Here is a 26,325-nt window from a genome sequence, read left to right as displayed (position 1 = left end):
CCTGCTGCTGAGCTAAGGCAGTGATGCTGCCCTGCTGGGCAAACACAGCTGCTGGAAGCCATCTCCCTGACAACCCCTGCAGCCATGCTCCACAGGCAAAGCCCAGCCTGCCTGGGTGTCCTCACCACGTGGGGATGTGGGAGCTCACAGTGCCATGCTTGGGGATGCCTGTGCCTGCAGGCTGGGCTTGGACTGTAGCAGCCAAAGGAGCACAACTACCCAGCTGGCACGGAGAGAGGCATACTGGTGTCCTAACCAAGTGGCTTAGCCCTGGGACCCAGCCATCCTCTTGTAGGTGTGATTTCAGCCCAGCCCCCAGGTCTTCATTCACTGCTGTTGGCCGTGCATCTCAGGCATGGATTTGACTTTCACACAACTGATCAGTTTGGGGAGCCTTAGATCTTCTGTATCTTTGTTCCATAGCTTAGTCTTGTGCTTTGCTGAACCTTCAGACACAAAACCAGTTCAGACCCCCTCCTCCCCAGTGCTGCTTAGCAGTCAGCCCTATCTGTGCTACTTTCCAGCTTGGGAGCCCAGAGCACTTCACAGCTGTTAATGAATTCAACCACAGCATGCAGGCAGCCCCATGGGAAGGGGGCAGGAGGGGCCCTACTCCCAGCTCAGGGGCACAGTGCTCAGATGATCTGCACGCTGGGTGAATGAGGAGCAGATGTGCAAAGTGGGGCTGGCTCCCATCTCAGAACTGGGGACACAGCTGGACTTTCTCAGCCTGACTCCCCCTGGTAGCACTCCACAGCCTACTGACCTCAGGATTCACTGCCGTGTTCCCATCCCAGAGCAGCCTGCTCTGCCCTGCAGGTTTGGCACGGCAGTCACCATGCCGAGCAGTGACGACAGTGGAAAATTTCCCCTTCTCCCCTGGCCGCATCTCCTCCTCAGTCACGCCCAGGCGGGTTGCGCATCGATCCTCATCCCGGCTCCAAGGATGATCGGTCCTTCGGTCCCGCACGGAGCGGCAGCGCCCCGCCCGCGGGGCAGCTCTGACCGCGCTCGGAGGACCGGGCAGAGAGGCTAAGCGTAGGACGGGCACCTGAGGATGGGAGGGAGCGGGCGAGAGCCCCCCAGCTCAGCGTCACCAGGGGCAAGCTCGGTGCGCCCCAACAAGCGCAGCCCAGCCGCCTAATCCGCGGGCAGCCGCTCCCCGCCCGCCTCACGCCCCGGGAAGCTCCGCGGTACCTGTGCGGGCGTCCGGACGCGCGGCTCTCGCACCGCCGCGCCCCGAGAGCAGCGCGCCGGCATCCCGGGGCGTCCCGCAGCAGGACCACTCGTAGCATCCGCTGCCCCCTCTGCTGCCCCTCCGGGCCGGCCGCCTCCATTTTGAGCCGCGCAGCGCGGGCCCGCCCCCCGGCACAGCCCCGCGCCCGGCTGGGCTCGGCCGGGCCCCGCTCCCCTCTCCCCGCTCCCCGCCGCGGGGCCGCCATTGGCTGCGGCGGGCGACGGGCGGGGCGGGGCGGGGAGCCGCCTCCCGCGGGCAGCAGCCGCCGAGCCCTGCCCGGCCCGGCCCGGCTTCAACAGGCGGCGGCGGCGGCGGCGGGGAGCGGGCCGCGGGTGCGGGGGGCCGGGCGGGGCAGGGCAGGACAGGGCAGGGCCGCTCCCGCCGCCGCCGGCACCGGCACCATGATCGGCGTCAACAGCATCAACAGCAGCGCGGGCCGCATGCGGTCCCGCTCCATGTGCTCCGTGCGCTACGGGCGCAACTACCGCGGCGTGGAGACCTTCTGCTACGGCTGGCCCCAGCGCTCCCGCACCCTGAAACCGGTGCTGTACACCGACCTGGTCGTCAGCCGGCTCCAGAGCCGCCGCAAGAAGAAGCCGGTAAGCGCCGGGCGGGCTGCGCGGCGCCGGGGCTCCGCGGCAGCACGAGCGCGGACGGGCGCGGCGCGGCTCTCCAGGCGCTGCGCTGCGGCGGGGCCGTGCCCGGTGCCCGCAACCCCCGGGCTGCGTGACATTGCGGCGGGACATTGCGCGGCGGCGGGGTCGGAAACGTCGTGCGGGGAGGATCGGGGGCAGAGCCGCGCCGCTGGGGGCTGCCCTCCCGCCCGGCCAAGCGGCACGGCGCGCGGTGCGCGGTGCCGGGCGTTGCGGGCTGCGGCGCTGCGGTCCCGTTCTGAACCGAGAGCAGGGGAGAAGGAGGGGCTCCGGTCGGGAAAAATGGGCTGCTGGCTGCCGGGAGCGCGCTCGCCGTCAGTTGGCGTCGGCTTCGGGGGGTCAGGCCGGTGTGCCGCCGTGCTCGATGGGGAGAGGTGGCAGGGCTGACGCTGGGCACGCACCGCCGTGCCGGGCAGGACCGGAGCCGGCCATCGCGGCGGTCTGGGGGCAGCACGGGGTTGTGACGCACTCGGATGGAAAGTGCGGCTGGAGGGGAGATGCTTCTTGGTGCGAGGGATCGTGAAGGGCGGGGGCACGGTGTGCCGCAGGTGGCCGTGCTTCTGAGCGTGGTCTGTGCCCGCGGGGCAGACGGCGGGGTGATGGGGAGCTGGTGCAGTACAGCCATACGTCCCCATGTGACCGTGCCGTGTGTATTGGTACAGCCGAGGCATCTGCGTGCCTGGAGCACCCAGCCTTGGAGTTGGGTGTAGGGAAAGGAACTTCACTAAGGAAAAGTTGCCGAAAGCCATGATTGAGCTTTTGTAGTGAAATGCCCAAGAGAGGCAGAGTGCCTGCAGGAGGGCACTCTATGTCTGTGAGGTCCCTTGTGCAGAACATCTCACTGCTGAGCAGAACGTCACACCACTTCTCTGTTAGGGACACGCTGGGCTGCAACCCTCAGTGCAGTCCCATCTGTCCCAAAGCTGCATCCAGGGCCACCTGCTGCCCTGCTCCCGTGCCAGCACTGAATCTCCCCTGCTCTGCACTGCTCTGAGACAGAGGGATGAGGAAAGGACTGTCTGTGCAGCCAAGCTATCCCTGTGTAAGGATGCTGTTCCAATGCAGCCTGCACACCCCACTGCAGACGCGTGCTGGAGCAGTACCTGCGCACATCCTGCCAGCCCCTTTTGGGAGGTCACTGAAGGAAGATGTGCTGGTTCCATTGGCAGTCCCACTGGAGCAGTACATCCCTGGGTCTCCCTGGTGTTGCGCATATCTAAAATACCGCTTGCTGCCTTACCCTGCGTGTTGCAGCAGTGAGCTCATAACCCTGTGATGGCAACAAAAAGACAGGCTGCTTTTGGTCAGCCTCGGTTGCACAGGGTCAGTTCCCCACCAGCACCCTGCTTTCTCCTGGACAGTGCTCACAAATTCAGTGATGCCATAAAGTGCCATCATTTTCCTCCTTGGAAATGAACCCATGGAGCAAAGATGGCCAGGAGAGAGGGACCTGCAGTGATGAGCCGCAGTGCTGTGGTTTGTGCTGACAGCTGTGGGGAGCTGGGCTGGAGAGCCCACTCTGCCTCATCAGAGGGGTCCTGCATCACAGAGTCTGGGACTTAGTAATGGACAAGCAGTGGGAGCAGAGAGCAGCAACAGGCAGTGTGGTGCAGAGCATCCTCAGCTCAGAGCTGGGCTGAACCCACCAGGTTTGTCTCCTCCAGGCATGATGCTGCTGCCTGCTGGAGGTGGCGGTCAGCAGGCAGAGCCCCAGCAGAGTCCCAGTGCAGGATCCCAGTACAGGCTTTGTGCTGTCTTCTCCTCCTCACTCACAGTTGTGTGTTTCCCCAGTGTAGGAGCACTGGAAGCCCACGGCCCAGTGTCTGAGGCTGCTCAACAGCTCCTGCCCACAGCAGGCTCATGGGATGCTCCTGGTGCTTGTAGTGGGGCTATGGGAGCCTTCTGAATCCAGCAGTCAGGTCGTCTTTTGAAGTGTTCCTATGTAGTCCCAGAGCCCGTGTTTTTGTAGTGCTGCCCCACTGTGCTGCTCGCCAGCACTGTGCAGACATTGCTCTTTCAGAACTGCTCCTCGAGTGTGTTCCCACCAGTTTGGCACTCCACTTCTCTGTGCCTTTTTTCTATTATTTTTGTTTCTGTTGTTCTTAGTCCCTCTCAGCTGCTTTCCATCTTTGAGATCCCATCCCTCTTGCTCCTCATGGCAATTCCGTATTGTCCACATTGCTCCTCAGAAGCCTGCTTCCATCTCCTGCCTGTCCCCTGCTCCTCCCATGGCAGCACAAACAGAGCTGGGTACAGCCTGTCCTGGGGCACTGGGGCTGTGCCTCTCCTGGGGACTGCTGGCTTCCCAGGAGCAGCCAACCCTGCCTTTTGCCTGCAGACGGGGAGGTCCTCTCATCTTCTGCAAAACAAGCTGGTGCTGGGCCAGTGCTTCTCCGAGCAGAACACACGTGATAATCCCAGTCCCTCTTCCGCTCTGGCCACTGCACATCTCGGAATGATGGATTTGCCTTCCCCAGATGCTGCTGGGTCTGTTGGCAGGGTCCCTGCGAGCCTGCAGTTGTATTTTATCAGCCACCAGCAAGCTCTCTCCCCAGCAGCCTCCGGCCAAGAGATGGATGTTGGCAGCTGCCTGAACAGTCTGTGCACAACTCGATTATCTTCCTCTGAGGATGATGCCTTCCAGACCCGTCCTGTTCCTTGATCTGGAGAGCTGAGTGAACGCTGCTGGGAACACTCTCCAGAACCTCTTGTGCTGTAGGGCTGGGCTGAGTGCTTGTGGCTTGCACTCAGCTGGGGCCGGACAGGCGCGTGAGAACGCAGCCCCAGGCCCATCTGCAGATGGACTTCACTTTTTTTCCCAGCTGAAACGCAGGCACGGGCTCTGCCTTGCTGAACACAGCAAGGGTCAGAGAGTGTGGAGGCCCTGGGAAGAGGGGGTGGGCAGTCTGCAGCACCCTGGGGTAGGTGCTTGTCTTTTCTCAGAGAGCCACCAGATCTCTGCAGCGCTCCTGAATAGGTGTGCTGGGGGCTGCAGATCCCACATGGAGCAGATGCCAGATCTCGCTGAAGTCCCCACTGAAGTGTAACTGTGCTCCTGGGGCCTGTGGGTGCAAGTGGACAGATTGTGTTGGATGGCTGCTGCCTGCTGTCGGGATGCAGGAATGCTGGAGGCCCTAGCAAAGGCTGATGTCCTGCAGAGCTGTCCCAACCCAATGCCTCTCTGTCCTGGGCCTGAAAGCTCTCCTTTTGGCCAGCCCAGTTCACCCTGTGGCCACAGCTCTTTGACAGCCTGGATGTGTTTGGCAAAACTCACGCTGCTCACTCTTTGCCGCTACCAGACACAGGAGGAGGGAAGCGCAGGGGTGACAGCCTGGGCCGTGCCCCAGTACAGAGCCCCATCCATGCCCTGGCTTGGGGTGCTGCAGTGCCCAAAAGTCATCTGTAAGCCTAGTATGTGCAGAACGGGGGCCTGGCTGCCAGCACCAGTGCCAGAATGGAAGGGCTACGTGCACAATGGGCTGCCCCTGGGTTACCTTAACCTCCAGTGCCCTTCTGTCCCCAGAGCAGCTCCCCTGACCCAAATTCTGCTCCTCTCTCCACAGGCGCTGTATGGTTCCATCAAGAATGAGAAGCTGCAGTGGGCCATGTAAGCATATCATGGGGGGACTGGCTGTATAGGCCCAGCAGGTGCTGGGGTCACCCTGATGGTGTGGCAGCCCTCCTCACCCCGGCCCTGGAGCATCCCGCTGCCCGGGGGCTGTGTCGGGAAGAGGGCGTGCGGGGTAGGGATGGCGGTGCTCAGGGAGCTGCAGTGGGGTGCCAGCCCTCTGCCCCAGCACGGCACCACATTGGGTCCCGAGGGCTGCTCCCGCAGCCGTGGCTGTGCTGGGCCTTGCTGTGCCCCCAGGCAGCGGTGCCCGAGGTCGGAGCAGGCAGCCCCGCGGCTGTGCCCGGGCGCCCGCACCTTCGCCTACAGCTGCCATCTCCAGCAGCAGGAGCGGCAGCGCCCGCGCTGCGGGGATTAATCAGCCCGGCGGTTCCGCCAGCGCTGAGCCAATGCGCTCGGGCTGCTGCCATGGAGACGCCGGCAGATGCTGAGGGGTTTAATTAGCAGCGAACGGTTACGAGGGAGGGGGGAGGCTGCAGCTCCGGGCTCCCATAGCTCCGTGCTGGGGCGGGGGAGGGAAGCAATGCAGCCCAGAGGGCGAGGGGACATTGTTGGCAGGGAAGGTGTGAGCGAGGTGTGCTACCCTGCAGGGTGGGCTGAGAGGTGTGAAACACTGCTCATCAGCCAGTCCAGCAGCGGTCCACAAAGGCTGCTCGCTCCCGAGGACAGATCCCCCCAGCCAGGAGCAGTGGCAGAGCCCCTGTGGCTCATCGTGGCAGCAGCACAACTGCCAGCCTCAGCGGGCAGGGGCACAAAGGCTGGGCTGGGCTGTGGGGTCCTCTTCAGTGGTGACGGCAAACTGCTCGGCCTGGCCTGTGAGTGGGAGGCTTGATGTTTGCTGTCCCCGGCAAGGTCACAGACAGTCTCCTAACCAAATCCGTACCTGGCAGAGACGAGGAGGAGCTGAGGAAGTCCCTTTCAGAGCTGGCTGATCCCAAACCTAAGTCCATCAAACGCATCAGCAGCTGCAGTAACCCCTTCCTGGACTTCTCCCAGGACTCCAGCATCGCCACCTACAAGCACGGACTGTTAGTGCGCAAGATCCATGCTGATCCTGACTGCAAGAAAAGTAGGTGTCTGGGGAGGGGGGGCACTGGAGAGCTGCAGGAACCCTGACAGTGGGAGAAGGGCAGGGGTCACCCCATGCTGTCTGCACATAGCACCAAGCTTGCCTGCAGCATCAGCCCTCCTCCATGTGCGTCAGGCTGCGGTGGGCGATTCACTCTCAGGCTGGGGACTGAAAGGCTCTCCCTTCCTGCAGTGCTGGGAGAGCTGGGGGTGCGTGCTGAGGCATCCCGCAGTGCTGCAGGTTCTGGGCTGCCAGGCACGTTCCCCATTTCCACTGCAAAATCCGCCCTAAGCCCCAGCTGCCTAATGCCACCTTGATCCGATCAGGCGCTGCTGGCGTTACCTGGCGTGTGGCAGTGTTCTGTCCCCATCCCCAGGCACGTAGCCCCCCCCTGCAGCCCCATCTGCCAGCCACGTGCCCAGCATGGGCTCAGGTGCACAGGGACGGTGCAGGCGTGCTGCACGTCCCCAGAGTGGGGTGACGTGTAGCATGGCACGGCTCATGGCAGGGGTGATCCATGGGCTGCTCTCCTCTCCCACAGCCCCCCGCGGGAAGCGCGGCTGGAAGCCCTTCCACGCCATCCTGAAGGGGATGATTCTCTACCTGCAAAAGGTGAGGAGCGCTGTGGTCACCTGGGGCTGCATGCTGGGGCCCTGCCCTGGGGCTCAGCTGGAGGCCAGCCTCCGCAGTGGTGCTGGGTTGTGGTGGGAGCAGCCCTTGGCCGGCTCTGAAGCACCCGGTGCCCTGCAGGAGGAGTACAAGCCAGGGAAGGCGCTGGCAGAAGAGGAGCTGAAGAATGCCATTAGCATCCACCACTCGCTTGCCATGCAGGCATTTGACTACAGCAAGAGGCCCAATGTCTTCTACCTCAGGACAGCCGACTGGAGGGTCTTTCTCTTCCAAGCACAGTGAGTCCCCAGGGCACACAGTGGGGCTTGGCGGGGTGAGCTATGTTCATTGCTGGTGGTAGTGAGTGGGATGAGCTAAATCCCACATCCTGGCCCTTTCTAGAAGGGAGAGGAGCTGACGCTGTTCCTGGGTGTTACCCAGCTCCTCTTCTCTCTGCACCAGTGAGCCTGAGGCCGTGCACTGCTGGGGCAGAGCTGGGGCCGGCTGTGAGCACTGGGTGGCTCTGCAGAGCAGGGCCTTGGTGTGCCGAAACTGGCTGGGAGAGCAACGCAGTGCCACGCTTGGCCTTTCTCCCCAGGAACTCCGAGCAGATGGACTCGTGGATCACACGCATCAACGTGGTGGCAGCCATGTTCTCCGCACCCCCCTTCCCCGCTGCCATTGGCTCCCAGAAGAAATTCAGCCGCCCGCTGCTCCCCAGCTCCTGCACCCGGCTGTCCCAGGTGGGCCGGGAGTGAGGGGCTGTGCTGGGAGAGGTACAGGGTGAGGGGCGGTGCCGGGGCATGGAGGCACACGTGGCCACCTACCCACACCGATGAAGGGGGACCTGCGTCACGGCAGGACCTTGACAGGAGCCCGGGCAGGGGATTAGCTGGCTCTCACTAGTGCCACTGCAGTTATTCATAGAGCAGAACGGATTAAAAAAAACAGCCTAGTTTTAGAGGCGATTAATTTCTCTCTAAGACTGCGGCCAGCCCACCAAGAGCAGGAGACCTCCCCAAAGGGCCTGTGCTTTGGCCTGCAGTGTTCAGAAGACTGGGAGAGGCAGCTGAGCTCCTGGCTGCAGGCAGAAGGGGAGAACCACGCCAGCCTTGGAGTGAGGGCAGTGGGGTGCTGACAGTGTCACCTGTCCCCAGGATGAGCAAGTGAAGAGCCACGAGTCCAAGTTCAAGACGATGTCAGCAGAGCTACTGGAGCACCGCTCCTCGCTGCCGGATAAGAAGGTGAAGGGCAAGGAGTATGAGGAGCTGAAGCAGAAGGAGGAGTACCTGGAGTTTGAGGTGAGCGGGGCAGACATTTGGCCCCAGTGCTGGGTCACCGTCAGGTCATGGGGACCTCTCCCGCCCCTTCGGCCGAATTGCATCGGGTTCCTCTGGCACGGCTGCGATGCTTTGCTCGGAGCGCAGCTCCCAGCGTGCGGAAGGGGTTCCCAGGGGCGGGGCTGGGCGGTCTGTGCCGCAGCTTGCCGTGCCTGTGGTGGGAAGCAGGCACTGCGCCTCCAGGCTGCGCTGGAGGGCCGAGAAGCACTCCGCGAGCTGAAGAGGCCGTGCCCTGCTACCGCACTGCTCTCTTTGCTGCGCTCTGTCCCCAGAAGTCCCGCTACGGCACCTACGCCATGCTGCTGCGGGCCAAGCTGAAGGCTGGCTCCGAGGACCTGGCGGCGTTTGAGTCCACGCTCTTTGACGCAGCAAGAGGTGAGGATGACGGCCTGAAAAAGTCCCGCTCCAGCCCCTCGCTGAACGCCGAGCCCTCCAGCACAGGCACCAAGGTGAAGCGCAACATCTCAGAGCGTGCCAGCCGCCAGCCCCCCGGCCACCCCCAGAAATCATAAGCCAGGGGCATCAGCCGCCTGCGCTGCAGCTCCGATCCTGCCCAAGGGCGCTGGGTGGATGCCACTTACCTGCCGGGACCCTGCATGAGTCCATCCTCCAGGGGCACGCGTTGCGGTGGGGACAGCCATACTCAGCCACCAGCAGCAGTCCGGCGGCCCCCGGGCCAGAGTCAGATGCAGGGCAGGACCACGGGGCTGCAGGCCGGAGCTGCCCCACAGACTCATTCCTGCTCCCCTTGTTCTGCGCTTGGCTGCAGGCTCCCCTCCAGCTCCCCACCCCAGGGAGGGGCAGGGACTGACACCCCGACTGGGCTACTTTCCTTGGTGTAAAACTGCAGCGCAGCCGGCAGCTGCTTCCTCCAGCTCCATTATGCCATGTGGGATGGAGCCATCCCTGGCCCCAACCCCAAGGGCCGGGGGGACCCAGGGCTCCCTCCCCACTGCCCCCATGCCTCTTGCTTTCTTACAACTTTTGGACGGTTTTTGTGATACAGTTTTGCACTTTTTAGTACCAGATTGAGCTGACCACCAGGGAGTTTTTTGGGGAGCTAATTTTGACGCTTTTTGGGAACTATTAAAAAAAAAAAAAAACAACTAACAGAAAAACAGTGCACCAAACTCAGCCATGTCCTATAGACCGTGCACTTCTGGGGGGGAAATGTTTTTACATGGACTCAGAGGAGGACACAGAACCCCCCCAGACAGTGAGCTGAGCGTCACTGCTGTGCTGTGAGCCCCCACCCTGCACCAGCAGCCCTCCTGCAGAGCCCTGCAGCTGAGCAGCACTGCCTGCATGCTGGCTCTTTGTGAATGTGGGCACAGCCCTGCAGTCTGGATGTGGCCCTGGGTCCTGCCTGAGTGTGGGTATGGGTATGGAGTGGGGGATGGAGAGGGGGGCTTTCCTTCCAGTGCCACTTCTCCAAAGCATCACGAGGGCCTTGGAGGATGCAAAGCTGAGTGCCGGTCCAATAAGAGGAGGAGGAGCAGAGGCTGGAGAGCCTTCTCTTTGGCTGCAGGCACTCTCAGTTCCCAGGCATGCCCACAGGGTGAGCATGGCCAGAGGACCCTTGGAGCAAACACTGGTGCTCACGTGGCTGCAGGAGCACTGGAGGCAGGTGGCAGGCACTGGGGCTGGAGAAGGGCTGGGGGCTGCCGCTGCTCCTGGTGCGTGGGACCTCGCCAGTTTCAGCACTTTGCGAATGTGTCAAACTTTTTATTCTGCTCTTTTGAGTCTATTGCAAAAAAAAAAAAAAAAGAAAAAAAGAAAAAAAAAAAATTCCACCCTTGCTCCAGGTGGCTCGGGGGGAGAAAAACCTTTGTACAGCTTCTTCTGTCGGTTACCGAAATAAAACTTGCTCTTCAGTTCTTGGCGCGCTGTGGTTTTTCCCCCAGGCAGCCCAGAAGCGGTATTGGGGACAGCGCAGGCACTTGGGGTGATGCCGAGGGGGCACGGGCTAGCTGCTCTCCCTGTGTCTTTCAGGGTTCAGGGCAGACACAGAGGGGTGAGGCTAATGGAAACCGTGTCCCCTTTATTCGCCAGGCGCGGGACCATTAAATAAGAGCAGAGTGGGGCCAGGCACGCTGTGTCCCAGCCCTCAGCAGCAGGGCAGCCGGGCTGCAGCGCAGCCCCCAGTCCAGAAGGCACTTATGTGGGAGAGGCAGGGCGGGGGGCAGCGTGGCCCCCCCGGCCCCTCAGTGCACCTGCTGCTGCTGGCTGTGGGGCAGCTCGCTCTCTGGCACCGGCCTCGGCTTCAGGGCGGCCGCCTGCTCCTCCTCCACCGACTCACTCCCATAGGCACTGTCTTCCTTGACCTCTGCAAGGCAAGCCCAGGGCCGTCAGCCGGGAGGGCCGAGGGCAGCAGGGCCCTCCCATCCCCCAGTCCCGCACCTGTGCTCTGCAGCTTCTCCAGCGGCTCAGGTTTGCGCAGCATTCTGACAGCCCCATGCAGCCCCATGGAGTCCAGCGCCTCCAGCAGCCCCCCAAGGCTGCCCCCGGCCAGCTGCAAGGAGAGCATGGTGAGCAGAGGACACATAGAGGGGACAGCACAGGGATAGGGCCTGGCACCGACCTCATAGCTGCGCAGCAGGCTGACGCTGGGTGAAGGGGTGTCCTTGTAGGTCTCCACCAGGCTGCAGAGCCCCAGCCTCTTGGCCAGCTCCATCCAGTCCGACCCGCTGCTGTCCTGGTTCAGCAGCTGCTCCAGCCCCTGCAGCGCATCGCTGTCCAGAGACAGCACATTCCCTGTGGGGACATGTACCCCTGTCACACACCATCTGTCCCTGTTGCTGTGGGGGGTTGCCGGCCCTGCTGTGCCTGCAGCAGGGCTGCTCACCTGGCCGGGGGGCAGTGGGCAGCTCAGTATCAGGGCACGGTTGGGAGGCCTGCAGCAAGATGTCCCGCACCTGCAGGGCACATGAATGGATGTGAGCACTGCCCCAAGCGCCAGTAAGCACTCCCCAGCACCCCACAGGGCCTGCAACATAGAGGGGAACCAGGCTGGTGCCAGCCCTGGCAGAGCTCCTGGCTTGGCCTTGCCCTCACACCTCCTAGAGATCCCACCCTACAGCCCCCACCCGTGTGCATCCCCACACACCTTCTGGCTCCGGGTCAGGTCCAGAGCTGTGTGGCAGCGGCGCTGCCGAGGCCCTGTCTCCCCTTGCTCCTCCTCGGGGGTGGGATGGGGACTTGGGGCTGGCTCCCCCAGCTCCATGGCCTGCTCCTGCTCCTCAGGGTCGCCGTCTGTGTCGCTGCTGGCCTCTGACGAGGAGGGGCTGACGGGCTCGTCGTTCTCACGCTGCACATCTGCCCCTGTCAGAAGGTCCGGGCTGAGCCCCGAGGGCAGGGGCTGCTCGAGGCACCCAGCAGCAGGGCAAGGCTGCAGCTTACCTGCTTTGAGCAGCAGTTTGGTGAGGGTTGGGGAGCCCAGGCCGGCAGCCAGGTGCAGGGGGGTGTTCCCAGCAAAGGTCCGGCTGTTGACATTTGCTCCCAGCTACAGAAAAAAGTGTGAGGCCGTGAGGAGGGGGCCCTGCCTCCACCTCCGCCCCCACCCTGTGGAGAGGAACCAGCCCCTACCTACCTTCTTCACCAGGTGCGTGGCCATGTTGAGGTTCTCCATCTCCACAGCCAGGTGCAGTGGGGTCCTGCCGCCTTGCCTCTCCACGCCGTTCACATCCGCGCCCTTCCTGACCAGCAGGTCCAAGCAGGCCGGGCTCTTTGCCTTCACAGCCAGGTGTACGGGCAGGAGACCTGTGGCAGTGGCACTGGCTCAGCACCCTCCTGTGGCACCAGGGCCCTTCTCCAGCGTGATCCCTTCCCTCCTCACTCCGCTCACCGTGGAAGTTGGGCAAGCACAGCAGGTAGGGGGTGGCAGAGCCCAGGTGGGCCAGCAGCGTCCGCAGCATCTCCTCATCACCTGCCTGCAGTGCCAGGTGCAGCAGGGAGTTGCCATAGCGGTCCAGCAGGGTGGGGTTGGCGTGGGCCTGCAGCAGGAGCTGCACGACCTGGGGCTGCTTGGTGATGACCGCCAGGTGCAGCGGTGTCTGTGGGACAGAGGCATCATCACAGCAACAAGCCTGTCCCAGCACAGCCCCGACTCCTCATGCATGGCATCGCAATGGGGCAGCTACAGCCCCAGGTCTGGACACAGGAGCAAGGCTCCCCCCACCCCAGCCCTTCTCTGTGACAATGTGACAGTACTGCCCAGGAACCCGGTACCTGCTGCAGATTGTTGGTGATATTAATGATCTGCTGGCTAGGGATGCTGACCACCACCTCAATTAGCTGCTTGATCACAGCTGTCTGCTCATGGATGATGGCGAGGTGCAAGGGCCTGCAGAAGAGGACAGCCCTCATACCAGCTCCATGGCCACAGATCCCCCCAAGTTGCCCCTGTCTCCAAGCACTCACGTGTCCCCATTCTCATCTTGTGAGGCTACCAGGTGCCTCTGTACAGCCAGCAGCATGCGGGGGTCAGCAGTCACTGAGTAGTCCAGCAGGGCATGGGCGTTGCGGCGTGCCAGCAGCCACAGGTGGCACAGGTGGGCTGCAGGGCAAGGCAGGACATCAGCCCCAGAGGGCTCTGGGTCCCACACCCCCAGTGGCCCCCCTGGGTACAGCCTCCAGCCCAAACCCTCGTACCATGCCGCTGCAGCTCCCTGCAGTAGGTGCTTTCTGTAGGCACCTGTCTGTCACCTCCATCCCCGCTCTCGCTGGGGGCCTTCATCTGCACACCGCCCTGGTACCCCCCCCCTACGGGGTGCGGGTTGGAGGAGTAGAGGTTATTGTATCCCAGTCCGGATGAATAAGGGAAGCTGAGGTTACCACCTGTGGAGCAAAGGCCAGGTCAGGGCCAGGCCAGGCCAGCAGCACAGGGTACGGGACGTTCCCACTCACCTCCTCCTGCTCCAAAGCCCCCAGCACCGCCGGCACCCCCCATGTGCGAGCCCCCGCCAAAGTGCTGGGGAAACTGAGGCAGCACCTTCTTGCGCTTTCGCTCCACCTCCTCCTTATCTGCCAGGAGAGAGGGGGAGGGGGTTGAGGGGCAGGGGAGCAGCCCAGCCGCAGGGCCAGGAGCCCCATCCCACAGCACTCACCTTCCACCACAGGGTAATAGGTGAACTGCTTGGAGTCGCTGACGTCCCCTCCGCGCTTCCGCTTCAGTTGCAGGAACACGGTGACAGGACGGTCAATTTTGGGCTTGTGGTAGGGGGGCGTGCGGAAGACGATGGCGTACTGCGGACAGAAGGACAGCGCTGGGCCCTGCTCTGGTCTGCAACCTGAGATGGGCCTGCCCACCCCACAGGCACCCACTCGCGCCATCCCCCTGCACCTGCTTGTGTACATCCGTGGGGGAGAAGTCCCCAAAGGCCTGCCAGCCGTTCTCGTCATCCTCGTAGAACCGCACCTCAATGTCATCTGGGGAGGAAAGGGACTCTGGGCACTGCCTGCCCTGCTGCCTGGCTGCAGGGACACAGCCACCCGCAGCCACGGAGCTCACGTCTGCTTGGCTGCAGCCCATGTCGAGAGCTGCAGCCCTTTACCTTTCTGCACCTTGTCACACAGCAGGTAGACCTCGTCACCACCCCGCACTGAGCCTGCAGTCTTGTCCATCCGCGAGATCTTGAGGTTCGAAGCACCAGGGGACTCTGTGGGGCCAAGAGGTGTTGGAGCCCCACAGAGCACTAGGAGCCCAGGGGGGCCAAAATGGAGCCACTCACACACTCGGTTAACACCCAGCTGGGAGCAGCACACCCAGAGCACCGTGACCCCATGCATGACAGCCCCCCCATGTCCCCGCCACAGCAGCCCCATGCTCACTGCTGTCATGGATGGGGTCAGAGATGACGGGCTGCAGTGCCAGAGTGAAGTTTCCACTGCTGTCACGGAGATAAGCGGTGAAGCGCAGTCGCACGATACTCAGGTCCATCACCTTCTTCAGCTCCTTGGCCTCCAGCTCGATCTCACGCAGCTCAGCTTCTGCAGGGGGGGGTACTGTCAGACACTCTGTGCCCAGCAGCTGCCCCAGGCTGTATGACCCCACTGCCCCAACCCACACAGCTCTCACCTGTCAGCAGCCCGTTTGTGTTGCGCGTCTTCTGCTTCTTCAGCTTCTCCTTCATGATCTCCATCATGTTCTTCTTGGTGACGTGGAGCACTCCCAGGTTGCTGAACCTGCCCAGGAGAGCCCACAGTCAGCACAGAGCCATGCCACAGGCAGTGGCGTGGCATGGGGGGCGGTGGTGCAGGGCCACGGGGAGAGAGGAGCCCAGAAGAGAGGACCCCAACAGCCACGGTGGGGACTTACAGGGCTGGAGGGGATGCAAACGGAAGCTGGTTGGGCCAGCACGAGGGTTGCATTTATGGGACCTACAGGGAACTCTGTGCGCAGTAAGAGAGTGCACGCAGCTCCCGCCCCACTCCCGCAGATCTCAGAAAACACCCCACACGCACTGTGCCGTCATGTCTTTGGGCCCCACGATGGCGATGCAGTTGCCAGCCTCGTTGCACTGCTTGCCCACCAGGCTGTGCGCGTGCACACGCGGAGGGTCGCTGTGTGTCACCAGGTCCACCTCAATGCGTGCCATCCCTTCATAGTTGCAGATCTGCGGGGAGGAGGGAGCTGAAGCACAAAGCCGGACCTGGGGCTCCTTAGCGCCTGGCTCACGTCCTCCCTCCTTTGAGCATCATCCCAACCCGTGTGCACTCCCAGGGCCACGGCAGCACAGTGCTCACCTTGACAGTGGGATAGGTCTTGTGCCCCTTCTCGCTGGAGGCTCCTGGCAGACCCCCGTGTGAAGGGCCCTCGCAGCCATACCGAAATCGAAAGCCCCGCTGCAGAAAGCAAAGTGGAGCTCAGCCTGACAGCAGCACTGGGAATGTGCCCTGTGGCAGTGACAGCTCCGCCTGCTCTCGCCCGTGTGCCACCCTCACCTGCTTCGGCTGCTCGATGATCACCAGGTAGGGGCCGACTGCTGGAGGGCAAAGAGAGGAGCCGGTGAAGCCCAGCAGACAGGGTGCAGCGGGGTCAGGTGGCAAAGCCCCACTCTGGAGCGCAGGGCTGGGCTCCCAGCCAGCCCACACTGGGGACAAGGGAACACGGCGCTGCTGCGAGCCACCCAAGGGGAAGCAGCCCTTACCTGTCTCCATCAGGGGCTCCTTCTGCTCCACCATGTGGGAGCCAAAGCTGAAGTCGTCGTAGTCAATCCCATCCAGGCACTGGGAGGGGAGGGCAGCGTGAGCTGCAGGGCTGAGGCCCCCCCCGGCCGGGAGCAGACCCCACGTACCTCCCCACCTCCCAGGAATGAGGAGCAGCAGGCACAGAAAGCCCACCTCGTCCCCGGGGTCTGCCGCTGACCCCAACCCGAGCAGAGGGACAGACAGGCAAACAGACAGGCGACCAGACGGCACGCATACACCCAAGCAGACAGACAGCACCCCGCGGGAACCCCCGGCCGCACTCACGGGCTGGAAATGCTCGTCCATGTCGCTGCGGGGCCGGCCGCCGGCCTGCGGGAAAAGCGGGCGCTGAGCGGGGCCGGCGGCAGCAGGAAGGCACGCCGCTCCGGAAAGTCCCTAGAAACCCCGCGGAGCCGGGAAATGACGGCCCCGCGCGTCACCGCCCCGCCCCGCCGGCTCGGCACGGCCCCGCGGCAACCAGCGGCGGGAGGGCGGCGCGGGGCGGGGGCGGCGCGGGGGTTCGGACGCGGGGCGAGCCGCTTCCATCCCTCCCGAAACACCCGGGGAGTTTTGGGCCCGGAGCGGGAGGATCGCAATCAGTCAGCGGCGGGGCCCCGCGGGGGCAGCCCCGGGAGGACTGGAAATCCCGGCGGCACCTCCGGGGCACGGCCCCGCACCCCGGGGGACGCTCCTCCCGCGGCTCACGGCGCTGCCCCGCGGCGCGTCCCGGGCAGGGCGCGGAGCGGCTCCCCCGCCGCGCCGGTTCCGCGTAAGGGCGGCCCTCCGTCCTCCCCTTCGAGGGGCCGCGGGCAGCGCCTGCCGCCCGCGTTCCCGTCCCTCCTTCCCACACTCCCAGCGCCCACCCCGGCGCCCGCACCCCCGGCTCACCGTGCCGGAGGCGGCCGGCCGCAGCAGCCCGTCCAGCCCCAGCATCGCCGCGTCAGGGTTTGCCGCAGGGAATCGCCACGGAGCTCGGGTAGAGGGCAGGGTCAGGGCAGCGCGGGGTGAGCTCGCTTCCTCCACATCCCTTCTCCTCGCTGAACAAGGAAGGAAAACATATATATATATATCTATCCGAGTCCGCTGTGCCCTCATGCCATGATTTTCTGAATCAGTGGCCGCTGCAGGTCCCGTTTGGGGGATTTTGGGTGTGTGGGAAACAGGGGAAGGAAGGGGATTGTTCACTCGTGCGTGAGTCATGTTCTTCGGAAGCTGAAAAGCGCTTCTTCCAGGAGATTCTCCGGCTCCTTGGGCCTCTAGGGGCTGCCCTGTGCCCCTGCCCACAGGTGCAGCCGAAGCAATGTCTGAGCCCAGGTGTGGGGCCGGGGGACCTTCCTCGTGCTGTTCCCAGAGCCCAAGAACACAGCACATTCTTGGCCATGCACTGGTGGGGAGCACTGCACCTGCTTGGGATTGGGCCCCTGCACCCTCAGCCCTCAGAGCTGTTGGCATGGATGTTATAGAGATAAAGGAGGGGAAGAATATCCCTCCACCACCCCTCACCCTGCCCAATGAGCCTTTGGGAAGGGCCCACTGTGTCCTTCACAAGCAGCAGCTCCCCCTTCTATCCCTTCCTGAGGGGCTTTCACAGCTTGCTCAGCACTGCCCTTGTTGCAGCACACAGCATAAAGAGGGCACATCACAGGGCAGCACCTGCCCTCTGGCCAGCCCACACCTTGCTCCAGAGGTTTCCCTTCCCTGTGTCCATGTATCAGGGGAAGCTGGAACACCTGTCTTATAAGCAGGGCCAGGGGCAGCTTTGTTTCCTTGTTTCTGGAAGCCACACAGCTCAGCCTCACTCTCAGGCCAGGGGCTGCCTTCCGCACAAAGTAGCAGCCCTGCACCAGCAGGGAGGCCCCAGTACTCCTCTGTGTGGCCCCAGGGGAGCCCACTTCCCTCCTGCCCTGTATCTCACAGCTCAGGTGCCAGGGCCTCCCGCTGCCTAGTGCAGCCCCGCTCTCATGCCCACAGCCTCCTGAACGTAACCCAGCAATGGAGGTGCTGTTCTCTTTCCTCCTGTGACAGCTGCTGAGCCGGTTCCCTGAAGTCAGAAGTATAGCTCCATGTCCATCAGTCTGTCTGCCGACAGGGATGTGCAGCAGCCCCAGGAAGGTGCTCCAGGAGCACGGGATGCAGCAGGAGCGCTCTGACACACGCTGGCATACAGGCACCGTGCTGCAGCTCCCCCCCGGGCTGCTCCTCTACCATTTTGCTCCCCAGGAGCCTGCCAAAGCTGCGAATCACAGCCCTAAATTCCCAACCTCGTGCTTTCTGCACAACTCCAGGCTCTATTCTGTCACAGCTATGGGCATCTATGGCCACCAGACTCCCAGCCCACTGCCCACCTCTAGCACGGATCCACTGAGGACAGTCCTCCCATCACAGCTGACTTCGTTTGGGCAAACCCGGCCACGCACCGATCAGCAACGTCTCTCCCGTTGCCGTGTGCCCGCACAGCCCCCAGTAGCCCCTCTGGGGCCCGGTCTCCATCCCGGTCCCCGCATCACCCACAGCACCACTACAGCATCGGCCTCAGGGGCAGCTTTGGGGCAGCCCTGCAGGGCCCTTCCCCGCGCAGCTGCACCCACCGAGCTCAACAAGGAAACACACGACCTTCCCCCGGGCAGGGTAGACCGCAGGGACGGATGCCAGCTCCGAACCCCCCGCTTCTCCCCGCCATACGGTAACGGTACGGGAGCAGCGGAGCCCTGCGAGAACCGCCGGCACCTCCCCACCCGCGACCCCGAGCACAGCGCGGCCGCCCCGCCGCTCACCTCCGAACCGCCGCTCACCGCCGGCCTCGCGCGGCCGCCGCTGCCCCGGGAAAGTCCCGGCCCGGCCCCGCCTCCCGGGGCTTCCAGGCCGGCCCCGCCCGCAGGGACACGGGGACACGGGGCGGGGCGGGGGGCAGCCGGCCGATGGGGGCCTGCGGGGCTGCAATTCGTTTTGTTATGGTTCGTGCACGCTTAGTAACTGGTTTGTGTTTTGTTGTTGTTGTTGTTTTTTAATATATTATATATAAAAATCCTCTTTGAACTACACATACCGGTGGGTTCTAGGCCGATTGTGAGCTGGTCGGAAAGCACGACCCGATCAACGCGCACAGCAGCAGCAGCCACCCCTCTCGAGGGACAGGGAAAACGATATAGTATGTGTATATATACATATATATATATACATATACGTAGCTCTGTGTCCACACACCCACTCAGCACCCTCCCACGAGCCCAGGGGACAGCAGGGGCCACACACACTCACCCTGGCCAGACCCCAAGAAGCCGTAGCCCTGCAAGGCTCCCATGCTGGCTGATAAGGAGCGTGGAATGTGCAGAGATCCCAGGGAACCCATTGGCCAGAGCCTGGGCAGAGGGATCCCGATTGTGTCTGGCAGCTGAAAAGAGGCAGGCCCAGCCCCTGGGCAGGGACATAGGCTGCAGCCCCAGGTGAGAGGGCAGGTACAGAGCACCACGTGCACACGCACGTGCGCACACACACACACACTGCACCCAGAGGCACTAGGCTGGGAGATGCTCGTGGCACGGAGCTCAGAGCATGGGCAGCCCCTCCGTGCCAGGCAGGCTGTCCTCCCCTTTGTGGCTCTTGGGGGCCCGGCTTGCCTTCAGCAGCACCAGAAAGGTGTCTGTGGAGATGGCCCCAAACTCAAAAGTGAAGGTGCCGTAGAAGACCAGGACATCAATGATGAACACCCACTCGCACAGGGCAGCCACATGCTGCAGCACAAAGCTCTCCTGGATGAAGAACACACCACCCAAGGTCGTGCTGGTCAAGGAAACCATGGCCATATCCCAGATACCCAAGATGACAGCACCCTCTGCACAATCGCACCACATCAAAACCAAGGTCCTCCTGCTCTTCGTCCCCTCCAGCCCCTGTGACTTGTGCTGCTCCCCAACCCACTCCCAGCCCCTGCACAGCCGCAGCCACACAGCACTGCCCCTCGCTCAGGGCCCTGCCCGCAGGCGGTCTGCAGCCCCAGTGCGGACTGAGGGCCGTGCCCTGCCTGCAGGCTGCTGTGGTTTTCCTGTGCTGGGCACTTGCACAAAGTGCTTCTGTGCTCTGCTTGTGTCAGCCTCAGCTCTGCCAGGGCACTGCTATAGCTAATTCAGACTGTACACTGCCAAGGGCTCAAAATACCTGTTAATAAAAACAGCTGGTTCTTGGCTCCTCCCAGCACAGGGCTGGAGCCCTGCCAGGCTGCCGTATCCCCAGACCACACGGCATCAGGCTAGAGCCTGTCCCTGCCCAGCCCACGGGGCCAGGAGAAGGATACTGAAGACGAGGGTGACGAAGGCCACGGCTGTGAGGATGCTGCGCAGGTGGCCGGTCCAGTAGTGCCCGCGGGTCTTGGCCGCACGGTACGTGAGGACGGACTGCAGGAAGACGAACAGCATGCTGGTGGGGAAGGCCACCCCTGCCCCAATATAGTGCAGCACCTTGGCATGATCCACCTGCGGGCACGGCATGGGTAGTGTCAGCTGGGGATGGCCGGGGCAACACCGAGGTGTGCTTGCAGCACCACCTCCTGACCCTGCCCAGCAGACAGCAGAACCATGGCCTCGGCATTTACTTCCTGAGATAAGGAGCTCAGCCCAGAGCCACAGCAAGGAGCAACCCCAGTGCCCAGAGAAGGACAGGGCCCAGAGCTGAGCAAAGGGGCAAGCAGACAGAATGTAACGATCCCACGTCCTGTGTCCTCCGCCAGCACAACCCCCTCTAGCAGCTGGACACAGCCAGGCCTACTTGCCCCCATCATGCTTCCCATCCCCCATCTCAGCCCAGCCTGGCCCATTTCACCCCGCGGCCTTACCTGGAAGTTGCCCACCATGGTGAGCCCAGCAGCACAGATCCAGCCAGCAGCCAGCCCCAGGGTGTTGAGAAGCGATGGCCCAACGTGCTCCAGGACGTGGGCGTACCTCAGCAGCCCCACCAGGATCACTGTGGGATGGAGACAGCACCTGTCTGCACCAGTGATGGCAGACCCTGATGCCAGCAGGCCCTGATGCCCGGCTGCCCCCCTCCCCACCATGGTGGGCACCCCACAGATTGGCACCACACAGCGCCCACTCCCAGCCCGGCGCCACACACTCACCCATGAAGGAGCCCAGGCTGCAGATGAGGCTGAAGAAGCAGCTCTCAGGAGGCAGGGTGCCACACTTGCTGCGGGGACAAGACAGGGCAGCCCTCAGCAGGCATTACCAGGCTGTGAGGTCCTCCTGGGGCCCACTCAACGATGACCCCGAGCCCCCGCCCAGCCCTCTCCAGGCCCCTGCTGCCCTCACCTGACCAGCGGGATGTGATCCAGCGTGCAGCAGGAGCCGGGGCTGTCCAGGCCACACGACTGGTTGTAGTTCCTGCAGAGAGCAATGGATGGGCTGGGAAGCCAAAGGCCCCAGGAGAGGAGCCCCTCTGGGGTCACCCCAGTGCCCCCACCACACAGCCGCAGAGCCCACGGCGCCCGCCTGCAGCCAAAGCGGCTCAGCCACTGCACAGTTAAACAGGATGGAGGTTTGGGAAGGGCTGGGCCGGTCCCGCTGTGTGTTTTCTGTCTCCTCATTTACTGGTGGCTTTGTTTTCCAACCGCAAGCCCGAGCGAGGCGTGGAGCCTCAAGGCCTGCCCTTGTGGTGCTGTTTGGTTTGGGAGCTTTTCTTTTTTTTTTTTTAAGGCAAGCAGCCTGAAGTTCGGAAGCATTATTCATCATTAACGTCTGTTTATGCCACAGAGACAAACACATTCTTCCCAAGACAGAGTAAGCCATCAGACAGGAAACAGCAGCAGTTGGTTTTTTTCCCTCCTTCAAGCTCTCTAGTGAGAATTAACTCAGGTTTTCTGGACAGATTTGGGGTGGCACAGCAAGCTGACAGGTCCCTTCCCAGCGCCCATCCCCAGCCCAGGCACAGCTGGGTGCACCCTGCAGCCCCGCCGGCATCACCAGACTGGCCTCCAGCAAGCAGGGCTCAGCCTCCCCAGTGAAACACACGGCCCTCTGCAACTCCTCGGCTGCTCATTCCATGCTTTTTCCACGCTCAGTGTTTTGTCCCCACACACAAGGCAGCAAAGCCCGGCCACCGTGCAGTGGGGGCTGGCTGCAGCCATGCTTGGCTGCCCTCGAGGCTCTGCAGCATGGTGCTCAACCTTGCAAGCGGTGCATCCCCGTGTGGTTCCACACTTAACCCCCATGGGTAAAGCAAGGTGACGTCTGGAGGGGACCTCTGGTCCCCCCGTGTTACTGGGGCCCTGCCGCCCCGACCTTACCAGTTGTGCACAGGGCAGATGTGGTTGTTGGAGAGTGCCATGGCATACCTGGGGAAAACGAGAGCGGAGTCACCGCTACGAACCTGGGCAACCGCTCCGGGGCTGCCTGCAGGGCACTGCACACCGCCTTCCCCTGGCTGCCCTGTGCAGGAACCGTGCCCCTGTAAGCGGCCGAGCCCAGCTCTGTGCCAGAGCTCCCTGCTGGGCCAGGCCCTGGCAGCGCCCCGACCCTGCCTTCTGCTGGGGTCCTGTGCAGCCGAGGCTGCTCCCACGGCTGCTCTGGTGGCCTGTCCCCTCCCCACCGCCCGCACTCCCGCTGCCACGGGCTCGGGGCAGGCTGGAGAAGCAGCCCAGCGCCGGCAGGGCTCCACGTGCAGATCAGCCTCACTCAGCTCCTCACCGCGGCGCTGGATAAAAGCGGGTACAGCACGAAAAAGCGGCAGCGGACAGGTGGGGTACGAGGTGGGCTCGCCACAGCAGACAGCCCTGCGGCAGTGCGAGGGGAGGCGTGAGCAGGGGGAGCCCCACCGGCACTGCCTGTGTCTAGCACCTTGTCACCGCGTCCCACCTCGGGCGCAGGTCGGCCCAGCCCACCGGCAGCCCCGCGCAGCTCACACCGCTGCAGCCGCTGGGACAGACGGGTCAGGTTAACAGAAGGCACGGGTGAGAGGAGCCCCGCGTCGCCCTGGGTGCCACGTAACAGGGGAGCGAGCAGCGAGACAGAGCGCGGGGCAGCCCTCACCTGGGGAAAGCCTTCGTCCGGTGCACTACCGGCCCCGGAGATCGGGGCAGCCGGGGTGACGGCCGCCAGCCCGGGCCGAGTCGGGGCAGCCGGGCCGGCAGCGGTGACAGCCCGTGCCCCGCACGAGCGACGAAACCCGCGTGACCTCCCGCCCTGAGCACCCCGGCGCCGGGCCGGCAGCGGGGCGGGCGGGACCCCACAGCCCCCGAGCCGGAGCCGCGGACGGGCGCTGCGGGGGCAGCCGCGGGTACTCACACGATCCACATGCCGGTGATCGTGAAGGCGGGCAGCATGACGGGCAGGATGGCCCAGGCGGGCATGGCGGGGCCGGGCACGCCCCGCGGGCCGGGGCCGAGCGCCGGGGTCTCGTGCTGCCGGGCCGCCGACGGGCCGCGCTCCCCATGGGCAGCGCCCGCCGCGGGGCCGGGAGGAGCGAGGTCGGCAGCGCCGCTCCGCGCCGGGACGGGACAACCCGGGCCGGCTCCGCCCCGCGGGGTCCCACTCGGCGGCAGAGCCCGCCCCGCCCGGCGGGCAGCGCGGAGCGGCGCTGGCCCGGCCCGACCCCGGGCGCCACGTGGCGGCAGCGCCGCCGGCCCGCGAGCGGCGGGGCGCGGAGCGGGCGCGCACGGAGCCCTGCGCGCCGGAGCGATGCTCTCCGTACCTCCGATACCAGCCCCCTACGGCAGGCGCAGCTCCACGCGCAGAGCCCGTGCACCGCGGAGCAGCCGGGCCGGGAGGACCTCTCTCACTTCCCTCCTCTTCCCCGTGCATTGTTACACGCGGGAACAGGGCTCACGGCAGCCCGGCCGCTGATGTCCACCTGCCAGCTGCATAAGGCACACCGCGGTCTGCTGCCCTGACCCTTCCTACACTCAGGTTTGAGGATCAGCTGTCACCCCGCAGTCCCACCGCACTGCTGTTTTTCTTAACTGGTGGACTTGCACCCAGAAGAGGAAGCACAGTGGGCCCTGGCTGTTCAGCCGGGTCGTGCCACAGCAGCAGCACCCACATTTCCTGCTTGCACCCCATCCCAGCACACCCTCGTGCCGCCCCGGGCGTGTGGCTGCAGGCCCCCAGCCTTCCCGCTGCCAGTGGGTGTGCAGGCCCTGGCAGGGCCCAGCAGCACCACGCTCCTCTACCTGTGCCCCCACCTCGCTCCAGCAGACGTTATGCAACACAGGGTGCTGCGCTGCACACAGGGACCTGCTGCTCCTGAAGATCTTCCCAAAAATCTGAACCGCAGTCCACGCCGAGTTCCTCAGAGGTCCGTGGTCACTCCGTGATTTTGAGCGCAGCATTTCACCAAGCTTTCACCGAGGGATGCAAACCTCCACCACTCCATTACTAGGCCGCACTCCCCCCCATGCCGTTGCCTCGCTGCCCGCCCCAGCCCTCTGCGTGGCGGCAGCAGAACAATGCCACCCACTGTGGGGACGCTGGGCAGCGCTGCAGCTGCTGCGGCCTCCAGCAGCTCCGCAGGGCCGGGATTGTTCCTGGACAATGGGGATGGGCAGCGCAAAGCCAAGCTGGCTGCTCTGCATGCACAGGTGGTGCGGAGCAGTGGGGACTGCGGTCAGGAAGCATCTGGCTTGAACAAGAGCAGATTTTCCAAAGGAGCTCGGCAGCTGGCAGCTCCAGGAGCGAGGCGCACCTCACTGACCTCGTACCTGCACAGCAGGGCTGCCGAGTGCGCTCAGTGCTTGGCCATTATTGTTATTTCCATAGTGCATCTGATTAAAAGCTGCAGCGCTTCAGAGTCTGCACTTGAAGTCTCAGTGCCAAATTTATGTTTTGCAGCCACAGCTTATCTTTTAAATAGGGCTTTTTCCCATTAGAAAGCTTCACAGTAAGCTGTCCTATTGACACATGCCGATCGCTGACATTTATGCCTGCTCCATTTCAGCTGCAGAAGTTCTTGGTGTATGTACATTGGAACGGCAAGAGGCAAGCAATCCCCAACTGCTGTGATGTCTGTCCAGCATCCTCTGGAACAACAGTGAGTCAGACCCGTAAAAATGAGAAAGAAGTCCAAGTCTGAAGAAGTGTACGCTGGGACAAACCCCGGGGCCAGCGCCAGGACCTCCCCTCCTCCCCAGCAGCCGCTGTCCCAGGGCTTTGGTCACAGAGGGTTAAAGGCAGCTCGGTCACTAGAATGGTCTCAAGCACACACTACCTGCCAGCTCATTCCTCTTCTCCTTTAAGCTCACACTAAAACAAGCAATTTCTCTGGTTGTTTCTTTCTGTAACAAAACCTCCTTATCACAAAATCCCAAGAACACTGAAATGAATCTATTTTTCTGTCCATTCCTATCTGCAGTTTAGCAAAGACTGTCTAGAGCACAATTTTGTCTTTCTATCCTACATTCTTTACATTCCAGTCCCATTTCCTGCAGTTTCCCTCTGCTAGCTTTCGCTTTGCACCACAATTGTCTGAATTAAGATGTAGCAGTGATCCAAGTACAGGGTGGGTTTGCGAACAGTTTGAAACACAGCGTCCCCAAAACAACTATCTTCAGGCAGCAGAAAGTGCTGGGCTTTGCCACGACGTGACAGCACATCAAGCAGCCCAAGGGCTAGCCAAGTGTCCAGGGATCAGAGGGCAGCAGTGCTCACACAAAGGCACTTTAGAATTGAGTAATGGTTTACAAAGAGTTAATCATCTAAAGGTTTCAGCAGGCAGCTTAGAAAAACAGAGCTGTAAATCGAAGTCAAGGCTTGAAAGTACAGGGCAGATAGGTTATAGAAGCACCATGGGCAGGCAGTGCAAGAATTCAAATACATGAAGGAAAATATCTGAGAGCAGAAAGGACCGTAGCTTTCGAAGCAGTAGAGGGTGGAGAAGATTAAATGAATGAAAACACCTCAGAAATGGTGGAAGGGGGAAAAGAACCAGGATTTATGAACGGGACTTTCCTAGCTTGAGCGTCACACTTCCATTACGCAATATTTAGACCTTTGCCCATGAAATTTAAACAAATTCCAACTTCTTAAAACTCATTATCAAGCTTGTAAGTCTTCTGGAATTCTCTGAGAACAGAAAGCACTGATGCCTCGCACAGCTCTAGAGGCACTGTGTGGATCTTGCTACAGCACAAAGCAGAAAGCACCATGAGGGAAGCGAGTGTGGTTGCCCACATCCATGCAAAGACTAGCTCTGGAAGACTCCAGGAGCTTCTGCTGATCCAGAGTCCTGTCAGTGCAAATGAATTCTTCCTCAACAGACAGAAAACGCGGGCAGACACATTGTCACTGAGGGGGCTGTATGCTGAGATGTTGCAGGGTACCTGCTATTCAGCTCTTGCCTTCTGCCTTCAGTCCTGGCTGTGTGGCGCCAACGTAACACCAATCTTACAGCTCCTTTTTAATTACGCTGGAACCTTTTCTACTTAGCCTCTGCATGGCTTGTCTCCACCGCAGCCCCCAGAGGAACCAACCAGCTGTTAGAACAAATCCATCCACTCCCCCTCGCTTTGTTAGAGAATGCTGAGCCACTGGGTTGGTGGAAAGGTGCAGCACCCTTGATAATTCAACTCTACTCTTCTCAAAGCTCTGGGCCACAAAATTACAACAGAAAAGGTTTGCAAC

The 26,325-nt window shown here is 62.6% G+C and overlaps 3 protein-coding genes across 15 annotated transcripts in view; 1 reads left to right on the top strand and 2 right to left on the bottom strand.

Moving 5' to 3' along the window:
- The window catches only part of PSD (pleckstrin and Sec7 domain containing), a 35,521-nt gene extending 25,111 nt beyond the window's left edge, over positions 1–10,410 (top strand). For all 5 annotated transcript variants that reach the window (XM_090145107.1, XM_031602093.2, XM_090145109.1 and 2 more), the window contains 7 exons: positions 5,454–5,497; positions 6,409–6,587; positions 7,129–7,199; positions 7,338–7,495; positions 7,795–7,939; positions 8,354–8,497; positions 8,809–10,410. In XM_090145107.1, the coding sequence (XP_090001233.1) occupies positions 5,454–5,497; positions 6,409–6,587; positions 7,129–7,199; positions 7,338–7,495; positions 7,795–7,939; positions 8,354–8,497; positions 8,809–9,048 (981 nt within the window). In that variant the 3' untranslated portion in view covers positions 9,049–10,410. The remainder of the gene's footprint in view (positions 1–5,453; positions 5,498–6,408; positions 6,588–7,128; positions 7,200–7,337; positions 7,496–7,794; positions 7,940–8,353; positions 8,498–8,808) is intronic.
- NFKB2 (nuclear factor kappa B subunit 2) lies at positions 10,273–18,861 on the bottom strand. 7 transcript variants are annotated; one of them, XM_090145115.1, is made up of 24 exons: positions 18,771–18,861; positions 16,613–16,761; positions 16,010–16,120; positions 15,685–15,763; positions 15,479–15,519; positions 15,281–15,379; positions 14,999–15,150; positions 14,613–14,719; positions 14,366–14,524; positions 14,089–14,193; positions 13,878–13,963; positions 13,642–13,780; positions 13,442–13,558; positions 13,187–13,372; positions 12,956–13,091; positions 12,764–12,878; positions 12,381–12,588; positions 12,126–12,295; positions 11,936–12,038; positions 11,643–11,857; positions 11,382–11,451; positions 11,118–11,290; positions 10,937–11,048; positions 10,273–10,862 (listed from the first exon to the last, which is right to left on the bottom strand). In XM_090145115.1, exons 2-24 carry the CDS (start codon positions 16,655–16,657, stop codon positions 10,741–10,743), a joined length of 2,850 nt encoding a protein of 949 aa, XP_090001241.1. In that variant the 5' UTR covers positions 16,658–16,761; positions 18,771–18,861; the 3' UTR covers positions 10,273–10,740. The 7 variants fall into 7 exon arrangements, with proteins under 7 accessions (XP_090001241.1, XP_090001240.1, XP_090001237.1 ...); XM_090145114.1 differs by lacking the exon at positions 18,771–18,861 and adding an exon at positions 18,499–18,570; XM_090145111.1 differs by lacking the exon at positions 18,771–18,861 and having other exon boundaries at positions 15,479–15,516.
- A 408-nt stretch (positions 18,862–19,269) lies between these two features.
- TMEM150A (transmembrane protein 150A) lies at positions 19,270–26,214 on the bottom strand. 3 transcript variants are annotated; one of them, XM_090145129.1, is made up of 7 exons: positions 23,892–26,214; positions 21,999–22,046; positions 21,025–21,096; positions 20,835–20,902; positions 20,553–20,680; positions 20,016–20,193; positions 19,270–19,493 (listed from the first exon to the last, which is right to left on the bottom strand). In XM_090145129.1, exons 2-7 carry the CDS (start codon positions 22,037–22,039, stop codon positions 19,270–19,272), a joined length of 711 nt encoding a protein of 236 aa, XP_090001255.1. In that variant the 5' UTR covers positions 22,040–22,046; positions 23,892–26,214. The 3 variants fall into 3 exon arrangements, with proteins under 3 accessions (XP_090001255.1, XP_031457970.1, XP_090001256.1); XM_031602110.2 differs by lacking the exon at positions 23,892–26,214 and adding an exon at positions 22,996–23,142; XM_090145130.1 differs by lacking the exon at positions 23,892–26,214 and adding an exon at positions 22,996–23,126 and having other exon boundaries at positions 20,016–20,115.
- Positions 26,215–26,325: the final 111 nt, after the last annotated feature.

The sequence above is a fragment of the Phasianus colchicus genome, chromosome 8 (assembly GCF_987193195.1).
Source record: "Phasianus colchicus chromosome 8, bPhaCol1.hap1.1, whole genome shotgun sequence".
Lineage (NCBI taxonomy): Eukaryota > Metazoa > Chordata > Aves > Galliformes > Phasianidae > Phasianus > Phasianus colchicus.
Note: the sequence above shows the minus strand (reverse complement) of the source record. Positions and strands in the feature narration are given on the sequence as shown.

Coding starts and splice junctions, on each gene's coding strand:
- TMEM150A (XM_031602110.2), bottom strand. CDS start 23,060: ATGCCCGCCTGGGCCATCCTGCCCGTCATGCTGCCCGCCTTCACGATC. Junction 20,903..21,024: donor GATCACATCCCGCTGGTCAG/GTGAGGGCAGCA, acceptor TTGTCCCCGCAG/CAAGTGTGGCACCCTGCCTC. Junction 19,494..20,015: donor CTTCGTCACCCTCGTCTTCA/GTATCCTTCTCC, acceptor GCACGACCTTGG/GTGGTGTGTTCTTCATCCAG.
- NFKB2 (XM_090145115.1), bottom strand. CDS start 16,657: ATGCTGGGGCTGGACGGGCTGCTGCGGCCGGCCGCCTCCGGCACG. Junction 13,559..13,641: donor CTATTACCCTGTGGTGGAAG/GTGAGTGCTGTG, acceptor CTCTCCTGGCAG/ATAAGGAGGAGGTGGAGCGA. Junction 11,291..11,381: donor GCCCACTGCCCCCCGGCCAG/GTGAGCAGCCCT, acceptor ATGTCCCCACAG/GGAATGTGCTGTCTCTGGAC.